The sequence below is a fragment of the Protomyctophum bolini genome, assembly GCF_963924005.1.
Source record: "Protomyctophum bolini genome assembly, chromosome: 14".
NCBI classification, from domain to species: Eukaryota; Metazoa; Chordata; class Actinopteri; order Myctophiformes; family Myctophidae; genus Protomyctophum; species Protomyctophum bolini.
The window spans coordinates 16160672-16184619 of NC_137875.1; the positions used below are offsets into that span (position 1 = coordinate 16160672).

General features: G+C 40.3%; 1 protein-coding gene across 2 annotated transcripts; it reads right to left on the minus strand.

The window, feature by feature from the left end:
* Positions 1 to 576: 576 nt before the first annotated feature.
* On the minus strand, positions 577 to 23872 carry tmem254 (transmembrane protein 254). 2 transcript variants are annotated; one of them, XM_080782573.1, is made up of 6 exons: positions 23737 to 23872; positions 22331 to 22434; positions 9505 to 9629; positions 7688 to 7791; positions 3482 to 3541; positions 577 to 1758 (listed from the first exon to the last, which is right to left on the minus strand). In XM_080782573.1, exons 3-6 carry the CDS (start codon positions 9589 to 9591, stop codon positions 1638 to 1640), a joined length of 372 nt encoding a protein of 123 aa, XP_080638699.1. In that variant the 5' UTR covers positions 9592 to 9629; positions 22331 to 22434; positions 23737 to 23872; the 3' UTR covers positions 577 to 1637. The 2 variants fall into 2 exon arrangements, with proteins under 2 accessions (XP_080638699.1, XP_080638700.1); XM_080782574.1 differs by lacking the exon at positions 3482 to 3541.
* Positions 23873 to 23948: the final 76 nt, after the last annotated feature.

Below are 23948 nucleotides of genomic sequence, written 5' to 3' on the forward strand. Positions count from 1 at the left end.
TTACAAAGAATTTTGTATTTTTCAGCCCAATAGATTGTGTTTGTCGTCATGATTTGTTGTCATGTGATTGTTGTCACCCAAGTAAGGAAGCTGGCATTTCTGTTCAAAAAATAAATAAAATTACTTTACATTTAACTTTTTAATATCCATTTCTGCTATGCGGCAAGCTATATAACATGTTTAGATGATTTATATTTATATTAGGATAAGTTTGCGCGACTGTAAAGACGAAACGGAAGTGGGGAGGAGGCTTCACTTCCACTTTATCGTTTACTCATGATCAGAGCTTCCGTAATGCTCCAGACTGTATGTATGACGGGAAGCATTCGAGTCATAGTGACGTGGCCGAGGTGCACCACCCCGCTGACTCCCCCGTTAGTCCATTTTAATAATATAGGATGAGACTCGTAAACTTGAAGCCATACTGTAGCAAGGAGCTGATGCAAACTGTGTTATTTAATGAAAAACAAATGTATGGCCCTGCATATAAACATACCCTGTAAAAAGTAATTTCAAAACGACTGCTGCCTGCATGACTGTGCAACCAAATGATGAAAATTACACCAGAAAACAACATTTACTTGATAGACTAGTTTTTTATTTCTTACACTTTCACAAAAGCTACTTAGTCATTTATTTTGTTCAGAGTATTTGTTTAAATTCAAAGCACTTCACTCGTAAAGACAACCGTGAGGTTATGTTCAGAAGATGTTCAAACATCTGTTATTGTGGCTCATTCATTTTGACTCTTTGCTGATGATGGCAGGCAATCTGGACGTTATCTTCAGAAATACAAGGCTGCACAGCAGTAGAGAAAACAACATTGTCATTATCAATCCAGCTGGAATGTTAATACACTAATACTAAATCTCTCTGTAGAAAATATACCCTTTAATATAAATGTCCCTTTGCCAAAACTTCTAATGTAAACAATGTGTGTTCTTTCACAATCACTAAAAAAAAGCGTTGGTATCCAAACTTTTGTGTTAGCAAGGTTCATAAGGCCTGTGTGAATTTTAAGACTTATATATTATTATTATTATTATCATCACTGTTATTGTTATTAATATTAGGCCTACTACTGCTATGCTCCAAAATTAACTATGATCTAATGTGCTACTGTGGTTACTTCATGGAGGCTCATGGAATCAAAGAGGTCCAGTTAGTGCATAGTTATTCTGAATGAATTCAGAAGTTCAAAATTCAACTTCTAACTTCTATGTTAGGTGAATAACTCTAAATAGGCCAGGCCATCCAAGCCATCCAATAGAACGAGATTGTTGTTCATTCACTGTCTGTCACGCTTGTGGTCTGGGACTCTGCCATGCAGTTAGATTTGAGTTTGAACTATTATTTATAGTGGTTGGTGTGGACGGCCCTTACAACCCATTTAGGCCTAACGTCGAAATTAAAAAATGTCTTCTTAAACATGACAATTTTCTGAAACACCTCATGTTTCTATATCAGTGGTTCTCAATATTCATAGTCAAGGACTAAAAAAATTATGTAATAGGCCACCGACCCCCCATCTGAAAATATGTTGTTCCAGGGACCCCCAGCAAAGATTTGAGTTAAAAATCTCAGGATTTCAGCTCATGTTGATTTCAGCGCTCTTCCTGTCCTCTTGTAGGCCGGCGTCACTGCTGTTTGGGACGCTCAGGTTCGTACTTGAGAAGCATGCCCAGGGAGGCGAAACCGAACAGGAATGTCTGGATGAACCACAGACAGCGAGTCGCCATGTCGTCTATGCCTTTTTTACTGCAACGACAGATTAGATAGATTGATTAATCACAACAAACAGACATGTTAGATTTCAACAGTGCTGATTTCGTCGACTACCTTTTTTCACTGACAAAAACTAAATAGAAACAAAATGAAAACTAAGCTATGATGACTAAAACTAAGATTAAATATATCGACAATTTCGTCAATAAGTAAAAACTAGACTCAAATGTTAGGAAGGGACTATAGTGGACAAGAGATCCAGTACAAGTAATTTTACACTTGGTTGCATGCTGAAAATAGCTGTGTAGGCCCGCCCAAATACATTTTAGTCGACTAAATCAACCGTAGATTTAGTCGACTAAAACTAGACTAACACTAAAACTAAAACTAAAATATAAATTTGCTGCCAAAAACAACACTGGATTTCAAGTCCAGTCTGGCAGCATGTACAGTATAATCAGATATTTAGAAAGAATTCATCAGACAGTCAACAATCCAGAAGATAAGGCAAGTGAACCCCAACTTCACTCTTTTTCTATCAGTTACTTACCCCAAAAACAAAGAGAATAGCATTGAAAAAGAAGAGAATTGAGAAGAATAGGAGTCCAGTATTAACAACCGCTAACACTTACCAAAGATCTGTTCATAAACTACTCATTCTCACAGTGTAATACTACGTGCCCTACAATATATCCAGTCTGTGTCTTTAGTATTTACAAAACACTGCTGTTTTACTACTTACTTCTTAATTATCTTCGTCCCAAGTGGGCCATTAAGGCTTCGACAATCTGCCTCCGTCGGAACCACGTAAGGTTCATCTGTTTTAGCTCAGCTGTCGCGGTTCATTGCCAGGTTGTTTTGGGTCAAACCTTGACTACTATTCGACCCTGGGCCATTCGGAGCACATGACCCAGAGATCGTATACGCCGGCGACGTTTGATTTCCGACACAACACTGGAGCACCTGGTCATCCTAAGTGTGCAGCTCTTTATTTGCAATCTTCTCGGGTCAGAAGATGCCAAAAGTGTTGTTTTGCTGAAACTGTATTGTTTAAATTGTTTTATTTTTTCATTGATCTTGTATTGTTGTATCGAGACACTGCCAGACTAAACAGGCTGATTTGCGCTGCGGATGACACACAAACGCTGTGCACGTGTATGTGTGCTCAGCTCACTACCTGCATGCCCAGACACATTCCTGGCTTTGGGCTTGAGATGGTTCACACCGGAAGTGATTTAAAAGTGCTGAAAGGCGTTGAGGCAACATTTGGAAGTACTGAGCAGTGAGCACACTGCTGGATACATACAGGACACTTGGGAATACACTGAGTACTATCAAAAGTACATTTTGCTAGGGTTTTACTGTCGTAAATAATGGACCCCTATTTTTTCCCAGTTATGTCTTTATATTAGTTATTTTTCCAACACTATTCTCTTTATTTTTTTGATTCTTCTTCAATCACTGGGTGAGTAAAAAAAAATATGGGCCTAGGGGGTAAATGTAATTTTGGGGGTGAAGTATTCTTTATGGAATGCCTAAACTAAATATATGGTTTTTGTTTTCCTATATTGAGAAACTGGGTTTCTCTGGACTTGCATGTAAAAAGGGAGACTAGCTTTATTCTTTGTATCTGTTTCCTGATCACATCCTTGCTAGATAAGTTATAACATGAATGTGAATACTAGGCTATGATGAAAAACAAATATTTTGATCAGAGCACTCTCTAGTGGAGAACGAGAGTATTGTTAGTTATTACCTGCACATCTTCATTGCAATATAGGCCTCAAACAAATGCACAGCCCAGGCTGCCAGCCACCTGGACAAGAAAAACAAAGTCTTCATTTGAAAAAGGTTCAACCAACTCTAAACCAACTTTAAACTGAAAATGCTTAATGAAGAACAGTGTAAAATGAACATTTGTGTGTTCATACAATACCAGACTAATGCAGTAATGTAGTACACTGAATTGTCAAAGTACAGATGGCCAGGTGAGAATTTTCGAGCATGCACAGTTTGCACACCAGGTCATGTTCCAAAAATCTTCATTTTTATTATACCACATAGCATGATGACGTTTCGAGCCTGCACTGTGCATTCTCAATTAAATTAAAAGGAGCTTTATTGGCATGAGAAAACATACGTGTCGAAATATAATAAAAACAGTTGAAGATGGGGAAAGTATTTACAGTTGGAGCCAGGGGGTACAGCATTTTGTTCAACAGAGCCGTGTACTCTAATTTATTTGATGTTTGCTTCTGCCCTGCACCCTGTGCATGCATTTTACAGCTTGGTAAAGCTGTCAATAGACAGATGCTGCAACTAGTCGTGACTTTCGTGACTTTCTCCCCATTGTTTGCTAAAGGCCAGCCAATGAAGGGTCGTCATTGGCTTCCCATACTCTGAACCGGCGGAGACTTTACATAAAAAATATTTAAGTTGCACTAAAAATATTGTTGCTACAGCAGTCATGTGATATACTGGATTGGCGGATGAGGACAATTTGATTGTTTTTTGTTTTATTTCAATTGGATTGCCACAATGACAGTACTTAGGGTATAGACACGTGACAGTACTTAGGGTATAGCCACATGACAATACTTAGGGTATAGCCACGTGACAGTACTTAGGGTATAGCCACATGACAGTACTTAGGGTATAGCCACATGACAATACTTAGGGTATAGTCACATGACAGTACTTAGGGTATAGCCACATGACAGTACTTAGGGTATAGCCACGTGACAGTACTTAGGGTATAGCCACGTGACAGTACTTAGGGTATAGCCACATGACAGTACTTAGGGTATAGCCACGTGACAGTACTTAGGGTATAGCCACATGACAGTACTTACTGGTATAGCCACATGACAGTACTTAGGGTATAGCCACATGACAGTACTTAGGGTATAGTCACATGACAGTACTTAGGGTATAGCCACATGACAGTACTTAGGGTATAGCCACGTGACAGTACTTAGGGTATAGCCACGTGACAGTACTTAGGGTATAGCCACATGACAGTACTTAGGGTATAGCCACATGACAATACTTAGGGTATAGTCACATGACAGTACTTAGGGTATAGCCACATGACAGTACTTAGGGTATAGCCACATGACAGTACTTAGGGTATAGCCACATGACTTGAGAAAGACAATAGCCCTTCAATTGTTGTGGTACTCAACAATTTGTTTGCTAAAGGCCAGCCAATGAAGGGTCGTTATTGGTTTCCCATACTCGGAACCACACCCCCAGAACTGCGCCAGGACTTCTGGAAGTATATTTCAACCTGTCTCACAATAATAGTTTCCCAGTTATTTTTCCCTAATTATATGCCTTTAATTAGTTTAAAACATATTAAATCGTATTTACTGGATGCTACTTATTTGTTTGTATTTCTCGGTTTGTATTGAATATCCTTCTGGAAGGTAGAGTTGGAGATATTACACAATACACATTAAAGCATATACAAATTTAGTTGAAAAAAGAACAAAGACAAGCACAGGTGCTGAGCGGCGAGCAGTATACAAGAATAAAAGAGCACACTCAGGGCTCCGATGCTGTAATTAATAGATGCCTTTATATTGCACCAAAAGGTGACTGTGAAGTTTCGAGCACTCCGACTACTCTAATAATAAAACCTCAGTAACTAAGGTGGTGTGGAGACGAGGACGTATACTGCGTTACCCCAGGCAAATATTTAACCCATCTGCCCTTTCTGCCACATAGAGACTGCGTTTTTTGGGGGACTTAACCGGCTAGTTTTGAAACCACCTCCCAGAGTGGCAAACTTTGGAGACGCGACTCTGTCGTCTCCATGTGTACAGCGAATGCTGCCTATTTGCGGCAATAGTCCCCTCGTCCCCTCCAAACTAACCGCACGTCACCAGACATTCCACCTACAGTATCACAGATATATTTTTTTATATTTGCACATAATGTCTATAAATCTCTTATTCGAAAATAGCCGATCTGCAGCCAGTGCATGAGCTTGTAGATGAGCTATTTTCGGAGAACAGATATAAATTATGGTGATTACCAATCTGGAAAGATAAGAAAAAAAAAAACTCAGATCGGTGAACCAATATTGGGTGGTGAAGTGAACAGTCGACGCCAGTGTCCTCACTTCCCACATTCATTCACACACCAATGGTGGCAAGCTCACACCGACCAACTCATTTGAGGCAACGTAGGGTTCAGTGTCTTGCCCAAGGACACTTCAACATGTGGACAGGAGGAGCAGGGACTCGAACCACCGACCCAGGGACCATTTGGACGACCTGCTCTACCTCCTGAGCCACACAAACAGTTCTTTGATTTGCTCTACATGTGTCTTGAGACAACTTGTGATTTGACACTTAAAATATAATTGATATGTTGTTTTTGTTATGTTTCAAGTGGGTTGCCATAATGACAGTACTTAGGGTATAGTCACATGACTTGAGAAAGACAATTGTCCTTTAATTGTGGCCAGTACTCCAGAAGTTGTCCTATTCTGCTACAGCAGTCATGTGACTGAATCGTTGATTAGCAGATGCATTTAAATGTCTTTCATCCTGAATCTGCCAAGAAGGAAGACGTCTTTATAGTAGAATGGGTCACATGAGTCACAATAATAGTTTCCTAGTTCCTTCTTCTTCTTTTTCCTTGCCTTTTTACCTTACTATTTATTTTGTATCTTCATCCTTAATGTGGTGCTGCTATGACAATTGAATTTCCTTCTGGATCAATAAATGTCTAAGTAACTATCTATAGATGTTAACTTTGCTTACACCTAGTCAGAGAGTTAAAGATATTTAGCATGTCTACACACAAGAAAAAAAATAGTTTCAACCTGGTGTCTGTATTATCATTTTCCAAAAAATCGAGCGTTGGCGGCGACTTTACATAAAAATCAGACCAGTCTGAAGCGAGTGGTGCAACGGTACCCCCTATTGGTACTCTAAACATCGGGACAAAGGGGCATAGTCACATAGGTTAGGACATGGGGACAAATTTGATTGTTTTTTAGCCACATGACAGTACTTAGGGTATACCCACATGATAGTACTTAGGGTATAGCCACGTGACAGTACTTAGGGTATAGCCACATGACAGTACTTAGGGTATAGCCACATGACAGTACTTAGGGTATAGCCACATGACAGTACTTAGGGTATAGCCACATGACTTGATAAAGACAATAGCGCTTTAATTGTTGTGGTACTCCACAATTTGTAATATTCAGATGTTGCTACAGCAGGCATGTGACTGAATGGTTGATTATTATCAGATACAGAGCATTTGAAATGTCAGAGCTAACAATGTGGAAATGGTCAAAATCATTAGAGTCGTTGTTTTCACAGTAGTACACACTAGCAGTGGTGGAAAGTAACTACGTACTTTTACTTAAGTACTGTAGTTAAGTGCAATTTTGAGGTATTTGTACATTACTTGAGTATTTCCAATTTCCAATACTTTTACTCCACTACATCTCAGAGCAAAAATGTGTACTTTTACTCCACTACAATTACTTGAAAACTGTAGTTACTATAGTTACTTTGGCGATTTAAATATTGATTAGAAAACATACATTAACCACTTAAACCCATTTCGGCCATTTGAAAATAGCTCTCAATGCGTCGCAACACATTTTGAACTTGTGAAATGGGACATTCTGCAATATGAATACTTTTACTTATAGTACTTAAGTACATTTTGTGATTAGTACAATTCTGTACTTTTACTTAAATTGCAGTATTGGTACTTTTACTTAAGTAAAACTATTGAATACTTTTTCCACCACCTGCACACTAGTCACAGTCATGCCAAAGAAATCTCAGTGAGTGCACAAAGAAATGTAAGCAAATTGACCCTTACGTGGTTACAGAGTTACATTTTACACTTAATTTTAGGTTTTTAAACAGTTTAAGCTTAACAGTAACAGTTTAAACTTATTCGCGAGAAGGCCTCACTTACTTACCCTTTGTATATGAAGTCAGGGTGGTTGTCCACCAGGTGCTTGGACAAGGACCCCAGTGGACCCAGGTTTTCAAAAGGTATCTTTTCTGGCGCAAACACCGTGCACTGCAACACACAGTTAAAAAGAGGCGTAGCGTTTAAGTCAGGTGACTTCAACAGGCAGGAGGTCCATCCGTGACCCCTAGGGGGGGGGTCCTCAGCAGTGTTGTTTTCGTTGACTAAAACTAAGACAGGCAGCGCTGTCAAACAAATCTATGAAAGCTATCTATGAAATCTATGAAAAAGTGTAATAAGCAAAACCATTTTATACAATATAGTGGGGGTCCCTGCTTCATCTCACTCTGATCTAGGAGGTCCTTGGTAAGAAAAACATTGAAGGTGTAAATTATTTTTATTTAATATTTCATCCAATGAGGAGAGAGAACTCATACAGGATACACAGGATACACAATGGTGCAATAGGTGACAAAAATAACTTGGCACATAAAAATTAAATTTTGGAAGCTTCAAATGGGTTCTCTCTCTCTCTCCTGACTGCCACCTGGGAGTTAATTGTTTATGAGAGATCTGAAGGGAAGGGATACAGAACTAACTCTATGGTTACTAAAATGACCACAATAGATGTCCCATGTGGCCATTTTAATATTGTCATGTTATCAGTGTTGATTCCTCGTTGACGTAAGCTCAGCTGGCGGTGACTCGGCTCGTATACGTCTAACCACGAAACATTAAATATCAATTCAAAAAATAAATAATAATTAACATGTCAGTTTATGTTGTGGGACGGGCAGCTGCAGCCGGAAATGTAGTCTCTGGGTTGTTTGACTCGTTTCTAGCGCTTATTGTGTTACTCTTTGGGTATATTTGTACATTTCCACCTTCAGTCGATGCTTCATATCCATATGAGTGAAAAGGCCGGGGTGATCGGTTTATTTTTCAAACACAGTTCTTATCTGAAGAGATCTAAAATCCCCCTATGGTGATTTCAATGCACATAAAAAGGACTGGCGCCCTCTACTGACAGTGACGTCAGGACTTCGGTGCTCTGTCCAACATATGCATGGACAACATAAAAGACTATTCTATTTTGCTCTGTTTAAAAGGGGCCCAGAGCCCCGACAAAAGCATAGTTGCTGTTCTAACTTGGCCTATTGTTATCAGACAATAGCCTAATACAAAACGTGTATGTCTGCACTGCATGGGGAAATGATCAATAATAATACTAGTATTACAACTACAACAATAGTATTGATTATGAACCATATTTGGTTCCAGTTGTACACTTTGTACACTTTGATTGTACACTTAAATTAGCCGTATTCATGTAAAAGAGCCCACTCAAAAATAGCCCTGAAACATGATTGTCAAGTAACGAGGTCATGAACCATAATGCTAACTCAAAAAATACAATTCGTTTAATTACAACATAACAAAATAAACCACTTCATTCAGAGAAAACTTAAACGCCAGAAAGTTTAGCTGATTTTCACTGGACTTTGTGCCCTGTCTGCTATCTCGATGATGGGTGGATATGATAAACGGTCAGGTTATCGGTGATGCAAGACTTGGCAGTGACCCTCAGGTGTTTAAAAACTAAACAACATTTAACGCATTATATATGTATAAACACCACGGGAAACATAAGGGCGTATGCAAATATATACATATGGCGAACCATTAACAACTCCTGCCCGGAGACATTTTCCTGTAACACAAGTACTAAACAAGCTGTGTTTACGTGTCGTGTAGTAGTACATCTGTCTCTGAACATTAACCGCTTCATTATTTGTCACTTATCGTATTATTCAGTTCACTTACAGTGAAATATCCCATTGAGAATGTCACGGTAATAATCCAGAAGAGGCTCGCTCTTTTGAAATATTCGCATCCATCGCTTTTGGCCATGGCTGCTCCGTACGTTGCTCTCTCTGATGTTGGTCCCCCTGTCAAATACGTACGTGTAACACGAGAGAGAGAGAGAGAGAGAGAGAGAGAGAGAGAGCTAGCTAGAGAGAGAGAGAGAGAGAGAGAGAGAGAGAGAGAGAGAGAGAGAGAGGGAGGTCCCATCATTTATGTTCATCATTTAAGTTTGCAACTTAACTTTTCATGACAATTCTCACCTTCAATAATGTATTTTTTTTTAAATTGAATGAATACATGCAATGTATGGAATATCAGCCATTTAGACTAGGGCTATAGGTTACATGTATGCAACAATATCCAAATAATGTTTTACTTTTAGAAGTTATCAAATAAGTAAGCAGTTTGAGAGAGAGGTAAACTAAAATGTATCCCATGATTCCCGTCATTTATGTTTAAGTTTGCAACTTAATTATTCAAGTAGGCCTATATTTATTATATATGCCTGCAGTTTTGTTTTGTGTGACATAACCTTCAACCCTGAGCAATAGCGTAATTGATTCATATTCATTGTCCAACAGTTAGAATATCACTAAAGTAGGCTACTACATAATTCTGCAATTTAATTTTGCCAATGAATGATGGCCATTACTTTGATAGGTGTTAAAGGGGGCTTGAGTGGGGGCACATGATGTCGACGTAGGCTACACCCATCCCACTTCCCACATCACTTCTAACCTGTTACTGTCACATGATGACAATTCTCACCTTCAAACTGTTGGTTTGTGGTTTATAATCCACACCATAATTTGTATTCCATAATGTAATTTTGTATTGAATGAATACATGCAATGTATGGAATATCAGCCATTTAGAGGGATATAGGCTACATGTATGCAACAATATCAAAAGAATGTTTTACTTTTAGAAGTTATCAAATAAGTAAGCAGTTCCAAGTTTGCCTGTTCAGCCTATATCATGTGTAACGAGAGAGGAGAGAGATAGAGGGAGAGAGAGAGAGAGAGAGAGAGAGAGAGGGGGGGGGGAGAGAGGGAGGGAGTAAACTAAAATGTATCCCATAATTTAAATTTGTAACTTTGCATCCAGAAATATTCAAGTATATTCCATGTATATGCCTGCAGTTTGTTTTGTGTGACATTTAACCTTCAACCCTGAGCAATAGCTTAATTGTTTCATATTCATTGTCCAACAGTTTTTTTACTGTGTTCTAAACTAATGTATCACTAAAGTACTACATAATTCTACAATGTCTTAATTTTGCCAATGAATGATGGCCATTACTTTGATAGGTGTTAAAGGGGCTTGAGTGGGGGCACATGATGTCGACACTAGGCTACACCCATCCCACTTCCCACATCACTTCCAAGCTGTTACTGTCACATGATGACAATTCTCACCTTCAATAATGTAATTTGTTATTGAATGAATACATGCACTGTATGGAATATGAGCCATTTGGAGGGCTATAGGCTACATGTATGCAACAATATCCAAAGAATGTTTTACTTTTAGTAAAAGTTATCAAATAAGTAAGCAGTTCCAAGTTTGCCTGTTCAGCCTAGTTTGTTAGTTGTTACTTTCTTTATATGATGATTTCCTGTTTTTTTTAATATAAGTGTATATTTGTACTTCTCTAAATGTTCTGTTTTTTTAAACCAATCAATCTGAAAAGATTGTTAAATATTATTTGAACACTATTATAGTTGAACGTTCTACTCTGTTTATTTAGTCCCATGTGCCAGGGGGTTTATGTCTTATTTAGCTTTTTTTTGTTTTGGATTGCAGTTTTAACCCATTTTGGATGGGAACACATTTTGGTGTTTTAAGCATTATGTTGTACTTTAGCTGTTGAAAAGAGCTTAGCTTTGCTATTTTTGAAAAATCGTGAAAGTGTGGTGCAAATCTTTATATATATATTCTTTCAGAGAACGTTTTTAACTCATATCTTTGCTTCTGGGGGGGGTCCCTGGAACAACATATTTTCAGATGGGGGTCGGTGGCCAATTACATATATTTTTGGGGGTCCTTGCCATGAAAATGTATGAGAACGACTGACTGATTTAAAAGCCATTTGTAGAATCATCCTCAGGTCTAAATGGATGAGAAGAGAAGTTAAGTCATGTGACTTCATGTATTTTCATATGGATTTCCACGATGCAAGATGTTAACTAAAGCTACAGTGAATAGCTTCACATTCACTTGACTGGGTCGTTGGGCGAAGCTTTCTTAAGCTGATCACTGTGTATGCTAACTTGCCACACTTCTATTGAGATGGTAATGCCAGGTACTGGTTGTATATAGTGCATTTAATATATATTATATTGAAAATGTATTTCCTTTAGAGGATAGCCCCTTGAGATGTATCATCTCGTTTTAGAGGGGGTCCTCGATATACTTTGCATGAAAGCACTTGGTGATGTTATGAATAAGCAAAGCTGTCAAAATGCAGTGCATGATGTCTGAAAATATTTCCAGATGTTTCTTTATCAAGATAGTTTTATGGATTACACGAGGGAAGTCTCTTAAGACATGAAGCTTGCTTCATGGCTGGGACTATAGTCTGTTAGGAGCCGTCCCAAAATACAAAGACAGTCCAGCACAGTAGTTGCCCGTCAGATAAGGATGGAACAGAATGGTCTTATCTTGTTTTTTGGTTTAGATAACTCTGGTCTTTACATTTACAGAAAAGCCACATCCATGGGTTTATATACAGTATGTCATCTATGTTGTACACTAAATACATCTGCCCTGTTAATATTGCATTCTTATTGGGTTATGCTTGCACTGAATTATCTTGGTTAAGGCCCAAATATTTTAAAAGATCTGACATGACAGTGGAGCCTATGCTGCACTGTGGCAGTCCTATTAATCACTGAGTCATATTATCCACCTTTGTTTTTCCTCTACTGATAACAACTGTTCTGCATATGAAAAGTAAATTGATAGGCTTCTGCAAAGAATGGCGTTTTACATTTCGCTAACTAGTTAATATTTCTTCAAACCCATTGTTTTGTTGATTAATGCCACTGCCACCCCTCCACGCACAGACCCCCACAAAGAGACACAAACACACACACACACACACACACACACACACACACACACACTACAGTAAACTAAACGTATCCTGCCAAAACATAATTCTGCAATGTCTTAATTTTGCCAATGACTTGGCCATTACGTTGAAAGGTGTTAAAAGGGATATGTCATACACCCACACCACTATTTTTGATTACCCTGTAATGTGAAATTGTAAATATCATGTTACTAAACTAAAACGAAACTAAAATGTATCGCATCATTTAGGTTCATATATCTATTCCAATAGAAAAGTGATATACAGATATATATATTCAAAATAAAGTTTGCATTCCAAAAATATCCATCCATACAGTATATGTTTTTTCTGGTACTGTATGTCATAACCCTGAGGAGAAGATAAATGGTTTCATCTTCATTCTCTAACTGAAGCACACTGTAAACAGAGTTTTTGTTCATGCCATTTACTCAGATTTGTTATGCACTCTGGATAGGAATCTCTGCTAAAATGCCTAAAATATAAATTGGATTGGAAAAAAAGTATTGTGCCGACTGCCGAATATAAGATGACTCTGATTATAAGACGACCCCCAAGATTCATTTGTGGAAAAAGAACATTGAAGACCAAAATAGTCTAGTCCCCGATTATAATTATGACCCTGTTTTTTTTAGGATATTTCCATTGAAGAAAAAATAAGTAGTCTTATATTCAGCACAATAGGGTACTTAATTTATCCTGCCAAAACTTAATTCTGCAATGTCTTAATTTTGCCACTGATTGATGGCCATTACTTTGATAGGTGTTAAAAGGGTCTTGAGTGGGGGCACATGATGTCATACACACCCGTCCCACACCACTTCAAAAACCTGTCACTGTCACATGATGACACTTCACACCTTCTTACTTTTGGGGTGTGGGTGTGGCCTATACTGAAGACTGACATCTCAGGGGATCAATAAAAGGTGCCCTCCAACAAACTGAAGACAGACACTGAGAGACCCTCAACCTAGAAGGAACACTGAACTCCACTGCAACTATACATTTGGAATATGGAACAGCATTTGACCACAAACATGCACTCCATCACTGGTAAGAAACAGATTATTTCAAGTTGTCATGAAATATACCATAGCTTGTGAATGAGATTTGCCTAGCAGTGGATTTTAGATAGGGGTTCTTTAAACAGCTTGGACTACCAGATAATTGTGCGTTGTATTATGCAATGTGACGTTCTTGTGTCTCAACGGTGAAAGGAATGTATTGAATTTGTGTGCCTTATTCTCTTAGTTTTTTTATTGTCCACTGAGCCATTGAGCTTGTAGATCTGCTGTTTTATAAATAAAATTCATTATTATTATTATGGGGTTCATGATAATAATCTCTCCTCTCCTCTCCTGACAGATGATCCTAGACAGGTGGCCTCTGAAGCCTCCTCTCGCAACACCAGCCGCAGGAAGAGGACCAGCTTCACCAAGGAACATGTGGAGCTCCTCCGCATCACGTTCCAGACTGACCCCTACCCAGGCATCAGTCTGAGAGAGAGCCTGTCCCAGACCACTGGCCTACCCGAGTCACGCATCCAGGTATGTCACCTCTTTCACAGCTTTGTGCATGCACACATACATACATACATACACGCTCACAGGTGAAGTTACTGTTAGTATGGAGTTTAGTGATTTGTTTTGTTAAGACTGGCTCTGTTTTTTTAATGTATCCTTGCATAGAACTATTGGCAACACAATCTCAGTCCTCCTTACTTTATTTCTTTATCTTTAAGACAATGCAAGCATTTTTTATCAGGATGTTGTTTGGATTGACAGATAGACTGTACAATATCTATCGGCATCTTACAACAAACTAGATAAGCCCCCGGGAGCTCTTGCTCTGTTCCAATTTCTGTTTACACAGAAAATCATTAACTGACACACAAGAGCAGAATGTTCTCTTTATCTATTTAGTTTAGCAAACCTATTTGTCTTCCTTTCGTTTTTGCACCATACCAACCTTTTTTAAATAACGATCAGTCCCTAACCGTCTTCCTTTCTTTTTCCATCAGGTGTGGTTTCAAAACAGAAGAGCTCGCACCCTGAAGTGCAGAGGAGCCAAAAAAGCCTTGTGGAAGTCTGAGCTTGAAAGTCCAAACAATCAGGAATTCTCTCCACCCCATACCATGATCCCCAGCGGACCCGAGTCCGACACTGGCCCTTTGCCACCCCAGGGACCTCAACCAGGCTACCATGGCCAGGTAAAGGAGGAGGCGAACTTCTGGCGGCGCCCTCAAGCCTACTCTACCCCTGTGCACCATGGGCACTACGGCGTCATGTATCAGGCCGAGCAGGATCGCTACCCTGGAAGCGGCTCCAGCCCACCCATGATGAATGCCTGGGCTCAGCCGGGGAGTCAGACGTCCCCGGCACATTCTTTTTGGTGCCCCTCTCCGCCGGAGGGAGCAGCCTTCCTGTACCCTGGATCTGCAGAGCAGCAGCATTACATGTCAGTGTCCGGTACAGGTTCAACCACGTCCGGGAGCTCCCCCCCTGACACCCCCGATTCTGGCTACTGGGGCAGCGGCCAGGAGAACAGCCCCCCACAGGAGGACCGTTACCCCCAGGTGTTTGACACCTGGCAGGGCCCCGCAGAGTCGACCAGCCCAGGGCCGATGATGCAGCATGCAGCTCTGCCTCTACCTCTGCATGGAGCTCTGCCTGAACTCTCTGTTCACGAGGTTCTTAGAGAGCTCGGTGACGAAGAGTCTTGGTGAGAAAAGGGACTGGACAGTCAATTCCCTAAATGACAGTGACGCATATTGAAAATAGCTGGTCTACAAGCTCACAACCACATTTGGGATTCTGTGTAAATTATTTAGATTTTGTGCAATTGCCATTTGTTTATTTATTTACTGTGTATTTATTTGATATGTACAGAAAAAGAGGACTGTAGTGTAGAGAGGACTGTAGTTGATCCCACCAAACTATTGCCAACAGGATCTACTATTTTATTTGAACAAACTTTATCCTACAATTGATCCCCAAGATTGACTTGAAGCTATTTAGTTTATCTATTTATCGTGTATTTATGACTTACTTATTTATGATTTACTTGAAGCCATTTAGTTTATCTATTTATCGTGTATTTATGACTTTCTGCACTTTTATACAAAATAAATCCGTTATAAAACGATACATTCTTTGTTTTTGTGGTAAATCTCTCTCAAATTCAAAATAACTTGAAAAAATGTTGCTTTTTATTTGATGTTTCGGTCGTTAGACCTTCAATCAGGACAGACAATGAGGTAATATTATATGGTAATATATCTAAAACCTAAAACTGAGTAGTAAAGTACTTGAATGCAGTGGTGGAAAAAAGTACTCAAATGTATTAAAATGTACTCAAGTAAAAGTAAAGAGTATAGTAGGCCTATACACCTCAAAATTGTATTTAAGTACAGTAATTGAGTAAATGTTACTTTACACCACTGCTTGAATGTATTTGTTATCCACATGTGACAGATATGCAATCAACTTGGTAGAAAGAAAGTAGGTCAATCTCATTACCACTAGATGGCGCTTGTGAGTTGGGACATGGGCACAGAGGCAGCATGGGCACAGTATAGCATTCTGAGTTTCTGAGCCAAACTTAACTCTTGTCTTTAGTATAACAAAAAAAAGTACATACGGGGCACTGTTGATTTTGTCGACTAAAACTAAGATGAAAAATGTTCGGCGACTACCTTTTTCCACTGACGAAAACTAAATGTAAACTAAATGAAAACTAAGCTATGATGACTAAAACTAACTAAATATAAGACTAAATATACTGACAATTTCGTCAACAAATACAAACTAGACTAAAATGTTAGGAAGAGACTAGTGGACAAGAGATCCAGTATAAGTCCTTTTTTAATTGGTTGCATGCTGAAAATAGACGATCTACAAGCTCACAAAGCTTGTGTAAAAACAGTCATTACGACGGCATCAAGGCCTAAAACTAGACTAACACTAAACATTCCAGGTGACTACAATGTGACTAAAACTAAATGAAAGCTATTCAAAAGATTATGACTAAAACTAAAATCAAAATTTGCTGTAAAAAACAACACTGGTAGCCTACAGGGGGGGAATATTAAAATATTAAAAATCTATTCCCATTTGTCAAATATGTTTTTGTTTGTTGGTATTTACATCTCGATCAGCATCGTAGACTATATGCTCTGTTCTGAAACATCTGGACCTGAGCACTCCTAAAACGTGTCTCAGAAACCTTCAGTGTTTGCTAGTAGCACTGTTTGCTGGGTCAGGATGAAAGGATAGTTCTTCGTCTGTTTACTGTTACCAGTTAACAAACATATATGTCTGCGTGGGCACTGCGTAACGTCCACTGTTGACCTGCTGACCCTGAAGCATATTTCTGTGTCATGCAGCACAATGGCAAGAACAAAAGACAAGCACACGCAGGATGTCAGGGCTTGAAACAATGTTCCTGTAGAAATGCATTGCGGTTATCTTTCGATGGCCACCTTTTGCTGTTTGTGCGTTTTTTGGCAACTAGCCCTCATCCTGAAGGCAGGAAAGGTGGGCGTTCTTTTGTAAGACAATAGTCTGGGATGTAGGAGGGAACGTCGTGACCCCCCTTGCTTTTTTATGTGATAAAGATAGACCGAATGAAGTGTTGCAGACTTGTACGTCTCCCGCAGCGTGCTGACGTTTAAGAGACAGGTGTTCACAAGGTGGACGGTCTCCCCATATGGCAGTGTTGATTTGGTCGACAAATACTATGACGAAAAATGTTCGTCGACTACCTTTTTTAGTAATATATTGACAATCTTGTCAACAAATAAAAACTAGACTAAAATGTTGGGAAGGGACTAGTGGAGAAGAGATCCAGTATTTAAAAAGTAAAGACACAAGTCATTTTACACTTGGTTGCATGCTGAAAATAGCAGATCTACAAGAACACACCGCGTGACACGGTGTGAGCTTGTAGATCGGCTATTTTCAGCAAGTGAAAAATCAGCCATTACGACGCCAGCAAGGCCCGCCAAATACATTTCAGACGACTAAATTAAATGTAGATTTAGTCGACTAAAATCATATGATGTTTAGTCGACTAAAACTAGACTAACACTAAAACATTCCAGGTGACAAAAATGTGACTATAATTAAATGAAAACTATTCAAAAGACTATGACTAAAACTAAGATCAACACTGCCATATGGAACCTCTCCCTGTTAGGAACCATATGGGGGTAGGAGGACAGGAATCATCACAATACCTATAACCAACAAAGTGAAAAGATTACACGCAATAAGGAGTCAGAATAACGTCAATAGATATAGATTGGAGGAAATTTGCAATGGTCCTGTCACCGTTCAGTGTTTGACTTTCTGGTAGCCTATATATAGATTTAAAAATGCTTCAGAGTCAGCATACGTCAATCAGGGAACATTTGGTGAATGACAGTCATAGTGGTCAACCTGTGATTCATAATTCTCGTTCAAACTACAATCACCATGCTATTGTGATCTTATTTTGATCACAACTAATGAGCTTTATAGAGATTACCGGTAATCAATTTTGGTTGGTTTGAGTTGTACATTCACAGACTTATATTAACACTGGGGATTTTACACTGTGATTTATGGCCTGCAGTCAATTATAATTATTTGTGTAGTGTACTACAGCACAACCTTTCCTTGTGCATTGCAACAAAACTGAATTGAAGCACCATGTCTCGGGTTAACTGGAATCCAACATGAATGAATCACAAGAGTACTGTTGTAATGTGCATGCAGCTCAACACAGTCATGGGTCTCATCATGTGAGATTTGAGTGCTAGTGGCCCAAAAGCACCCCCCCCATTACCAGTGGTGGAAAAAGTACACAATTGTTTTACTTAAGTAAAAGTACCAATACTGCAATTACTTCATACAAGTAAAAGTACGGAATTGAAAATGTACTTGAGTAAGTACAAAAGTATCGGCATCAAAATGTACTTCAACTACTAAAAGTAATAGTACTCATTGTGCAGAATGTGCCATTTCACAAGTTCAAAATGTGTACAAAATCTATTGAATAGTACAAAATCTATTGAATAGTATAGTACTTAAGTAAAAGTACTTAGTTAGGGTTAGGCCCGGTACTGTTCTCCCGTTCCTAATCAGCTGAGCAGGCATGTGGATCCTTCCTTTGTGTGTTTGTGTGTGTGTGTGTGCGTGTGTGTGTGTGTGTCTTTTGACTTGAGAGAGCCACTTTCAAAATGACCATGCACCTCAACAAGATCTACCAACCAAAAAAAAAAAGAAGATGATCCCATTGCTGAAATTTGTTTAAAAAAGTATAATAATAATAGCCATACTATGGAGAAGACTGGATCATCACCTATAGATCTGCATATATGGAGCCGGGCCAGCAACTCTACATCTGACCTCAAACCCTTAGATCTCCATATATTATGGAGCTGACCTGTTCTGACATTGACCCCTCCCCACACGTCCTTCCTGTTCTGACATTCCATAAATTATGTTGATCTGAGTCATCTGACCACATCAAACCCATGTACACTCAAGACACGCTACATATATGGCCAGTACATCATTAATTCCGTATGTTGATTTGACCCCCCCCCCCCATGCCAAAGCGCCAGCACTCGCCCAGCAGTCTATACCGTCACCCAGGGAGACCTCGCCCTTTGGGCATGCAGGGCGTCTTACTGGTAATGCTACTGACGATTGTGTACAACACACACGCACGCACGCACACACACACACACACACACACACACACACACACACACACACACACACACACACACACACACACACACACACACACACACACACACACACACACACACACACACACACACACACACACACACACACACACACACACACACACACACACACACACACACACACACACACACACACACACCCTGTTTAACAAACCGGGGGGGACATGATCCACCGCCACCAGCCACATGAGTAATGGTCCTCAGCTGCCAGCACTTCCAAGGGGAGACGAAGCCTAGCCTTCGCAAAAAATATGGCTTGTAATTTAACCAAACCCTCCGCATGTGGCAACACACTCTAATTTAGGGGCTCGTCTCTGAGCTTTGTGATTGCTTGCACCCTCCATTTTCTGTCTTACATCCCTTCTGCACTGTCCACATTTATGCTTTATGTCGCCGGGTGGCGGTACACAGTAAAAATCCTCATTGACCTTTATAGGTCAATTTGGTTACATTTGTTCACTCCCTGAGTTAAATCAACATGATTTACTGTACAGAAGCGTGTGTGTGTGTGTGTGTGTGTGTGTGTGTGAAATGAAATCAACAAAAGGTCTGTGTGTATTCGAGAGAGCTAATGTGAGAAATACAGTATGTGAGAAAAATATACATGTGTGTGTCTGTGAGCACAAGTGTGTGTGTGTGTGTGTGTGTGTGTGTGTGTGTGTGTGTGTGTGTGTGTGTGTGTGTGCGTGTGCGTGTGCGTGTGCGTGTGTGTGTGTGTGTGTGTGTTCACACTAGTATGCACAGCACATGTCTACTCCCTTTATAGATGGGTTTGCAATCTAAGAGATATAATCTGGAAACTTTATAGGACAGATGGGATTGAAGATAGCTCTCCGCATTTGTTTGCTTTTCCAAAAATAGACCGGCAGAGCATTTGCTGACCACTGTAAATAGACAGATGTAATAGTGCACTGCTTCCTGTATATTGGCCAACTGCATGTTTCATTCCCATTTCTTTCAGTTTTGACTTTTGAGTGACTAATTGACTGAATTGGACCACCTATAGACATGTCATTTAATTTCAGGTTTTTATTGCAAAATAATCTGGGAGTGACTTATCAAGAGGCGCAGGATGCAGTGAAATCCACATTGTTCTTTATTTATTGAAGCCTTCACCTTTAAACTCTGTTACAGAAATAGACAGTTGATATTATATGTCAACCACAAGGGAAATATAAGGTTGGTCGCTCACTAATGAAGTCCACTGCAGCAAAGACCTGCCCTATAGCTGACATCACTGTCCTATACAGACCCATAAAATGGTTGTACTTAATTTGGATACAAAAGTTGTTGCCACAATAATACCGTGATTAATTAAAGATAACTATAGCCTGCAAAATCAACCGATCGTGTCCTATAAGCATCCCACTCATGCAGCCCAACCCAGTGAAAGCTGCTTGTTGCATTCTGTTGCTATCTCACACTGTAGTGGCGGGGGCTGCCTGGCTGGCATGCACTATGCAACACCTCTACAGTAGCTTGCTACTACACGTATTTGAAGGCAAGTATGAGGTAATTGTTTGGTCACGTGACTTGAGAGCTGCAGCAACTGTCAAATGTGATGATACTAGTGCTACACAGGGAGGTTCAGAGGCCCCGCCCCCTGCATCTGATTGGCCCTCGCACATCTGTCTAGGGACCATCAATGAACAAGGGTTGAGATGGCTTTTGCTCTCACTGTGGCCTGGCTGGCCTGCAAAGAGAGCAACAAGGGCTGCTCGACTACTGTGACTGTCTCTCTCTGAGGGGAATGCAATTACTGAGAAGATACTGCGTTGAAACATATCAGCCATTGCCCAAGTCTGCGTTGACATAGCCTAAATAATAAAGAAATTACTCGCATGTTTTACTTAAGTAAAAGCACCAATAGGCCTACTGAAATATAGAAATTATCTGTTACAGTATCTGTGCCGGTATTGGAAAATGTACTTGAGTAAAAGTACAAAAGTAGAAAGTACTCAATGTACAGAATGTGCCTTTCACAAGTTTCCAAATGTTTAAACATCTTTTGAAAATAACAGATCTACAAGCTCAGCATTGTGAGCTTGTAGATCGGCTATTTTAAAATGGCCAAAATGTACAGTATATAGGGTTGAAGTGGGTATTTGGGTAATACATGTATTTATAATAATAATAATCAAAATAATACATTTAAAAAGTGAGTGGTCAATACTATGGTATCTGGAGAACTCGCCAGTGTACCACCTCGCCGCGAGTAGTGCATTTTAGTTTTACTTCACCTTCATTTAAATTGCATTGAATTGAGAGAGAGAGAGAGAGGATAGTTGTTTAGAGTTTACACTAGAGAAAGTAGGAATGCTAAAAGTACAGAAAATTTTAATTCATTAGTAAACAATTCCTGAAATGATAGGCCTACTTATCATTGCTATTCACATACTCACCTTTTTATCATCATCTAGCTGACCATTTAATTGCACAAAATAATTTGATCACTTTGGAAATTCCAAAGTGTTGAATGAGTTTACCAAGTCGGCGACTTGGTAAACTGGTGAGTTCTCCGGTATCCAATACCATTACCAGAAACACACAAAGAGCTAGTCTTGCATGCTCATAACAGGTCTGTATAACTCTGAAAGTGTTCAAATGGAACCAAATGGACCCTGTTCCATTTGTACACTCAAGAGTTATCTGAGAATCGCCAGTGCTAGTTGGACTCCTAATCTCGTGTAATACATGATATTCTGAAGAAAACCATGGAGACTTGCAGTAATGGGGTCTTATGATCAAAATAAGAACATTATATTGGCGAGTAAGTGCAAAAAAAGAAAATCTAAAATGTTCAAGCGACTTTTAAATGTGCAAGTCTTTGCCACTAGTGCACACGACTCATTCCACTCCACTCCCTTCAATTGCCATTTTGTATTAAGGGCACACTGTGCAGCGTCCACACATTCAAGGTCACAGCCTACCTGGAAAACTGCACTGCAGAGGTCAAAACTGTAGAATCTGCCCGATTACTTGCACCTCCTCCTCTCCTGTGGTGTCTCCATCTGCAGCTCGGACTCCCTCACATCTATCAGATATCCATTCAGAATGGATGAGAGAGATGGAGAAAGAGAGAAAGGCAGGAATGAGAGAGAGAGAGAGAGAGAGAGAGAGAGAGAGGCAGGAATGGTCCATTCTTGCCTCGCACGCAAGCACATGAACACACACACACACACACACACACACACACACACACACACACACACACACACACGCCCCTCCTGCTCCCCCGTGAATCATTCAATTAGTTGTGCTAAGCTAATTTAGTAATTTAACAGGTGTGTGATATTAAATGAATTAAACAGGCAACAGCTCTACAGGTCATTTCAGCTGGGGGTCGATGCACGTGTGGAAATCCATGACAAGCTGGCAGTGTGGCAATCCCATACTACAGTAGTAAACCCCTCAAAACATCACACCCGTGTGAAGTGAGGGGCGCTCTTATCAGTTCATCACAAATACATCATCATACATCATCTCATTCTGGCCAATCACAATTTGCATCCTCACCTTTCTTCTTCAATGTTTGTGTTCACACAAACACTCAAAGCTGGCCATTAATTGTCAATGGCATTCAATGTTTGTGTTTACACAAACCCTCAAAGCTAGACATATATGTAGGAGCGGCTAGCTCCCCTAAAAAAAGAGAATAATAAATGGTAGGTCACCGCCACGTGGGTGGGAGTGTAAGTGAGTGAGTGTATCCATTTGTAACTCGAGGACATTGTACATCTGTAGGCTACACGTTGGAGTTAAGTTAATAAAATTAATAACAGTCTTTGTAGGCCTACAGTGCGAGCGGAGTGCACTTTCTCCAGAGCCCCTTGGCTTCAGAGCGTTAGCTCCGCCCCATCCATCCAGCCAGTGAACCCACCTTGTTCACCCCAATCTAATGTAAACGAGACGAGGATCGGATCGAGGAGTGGAGTGACCGGAGGACCGCGAGCCACGGGGCGAGCTGGCAAACAGGCACCGACCGGGGCTCACCACTACCACTACCACCATCACGCGGCGTGCGCCTCACTCACGGGGATCGGGCGTGCCGGCGTGGGGAGAGAGAGAGAGAGAGAGAGAGAGAGAGAGAGAGAGAGAGAGAGAGAGAGAGAGAGAGAGAAAGAGAGAGGGAGAGAGAGAGAGAGAGAGAGAGGGGGGAGGGACCGGGAGGGGAACCCCTGGCACCACTAGGGAGTTATATCATATTCATCACGACTGGCCGAACAGCTGGACTTCCCAACCCAACTCCAGTCCGTACTAATAGCCCTACATTGTGTCCACTCTCTCTGTATTGTAAAATAAGGAGGGTAAGATAGAAATCGAGAGGAAAACTCACTCGCCCAGTTTCTTTGGAAGGGGTGGTTTTATATTGTAACGGTTCGGTGGAGTGGAGACAGTGCTGCTGTGGAGGAGAGAGAGATGCAGTTCCCCTCCTCGGTGGTCTCGGTGCGTCGCGCAGTCGGGCTCCTTCTCCGAGGAGGAGGAGGCTGGTGATGCCTGGCGTCCAGGGGGGATCACCACCACCGCTCCTCGGCTCAGGAAACAAAC

Bases quoted from the DNA above. Each gene is read 5' to 3' on its own strand.
- tmem254 (XM_080782573.1), bottom strand. From the start codon at position 9,591: ATGGCCAAAAGCGATGGATGCGAATATTTCAAAAGAGCGAGCCTCTTC. The intron at 7,792-9,504 runs GTAAGTGAACTG...TGTGTGTTGCAG, and splicing joins TCTCAATGGGATATTTCACT to TGCACGGTGTTTGCGCCAGA. The intron at 1,759-3,481 runs GTAATAACTAAC...CTGTCGTTGCAG, and splicing joins ATTGCAATGAAGATGTGCAG to TAAAAAAGGCATAGACGACA.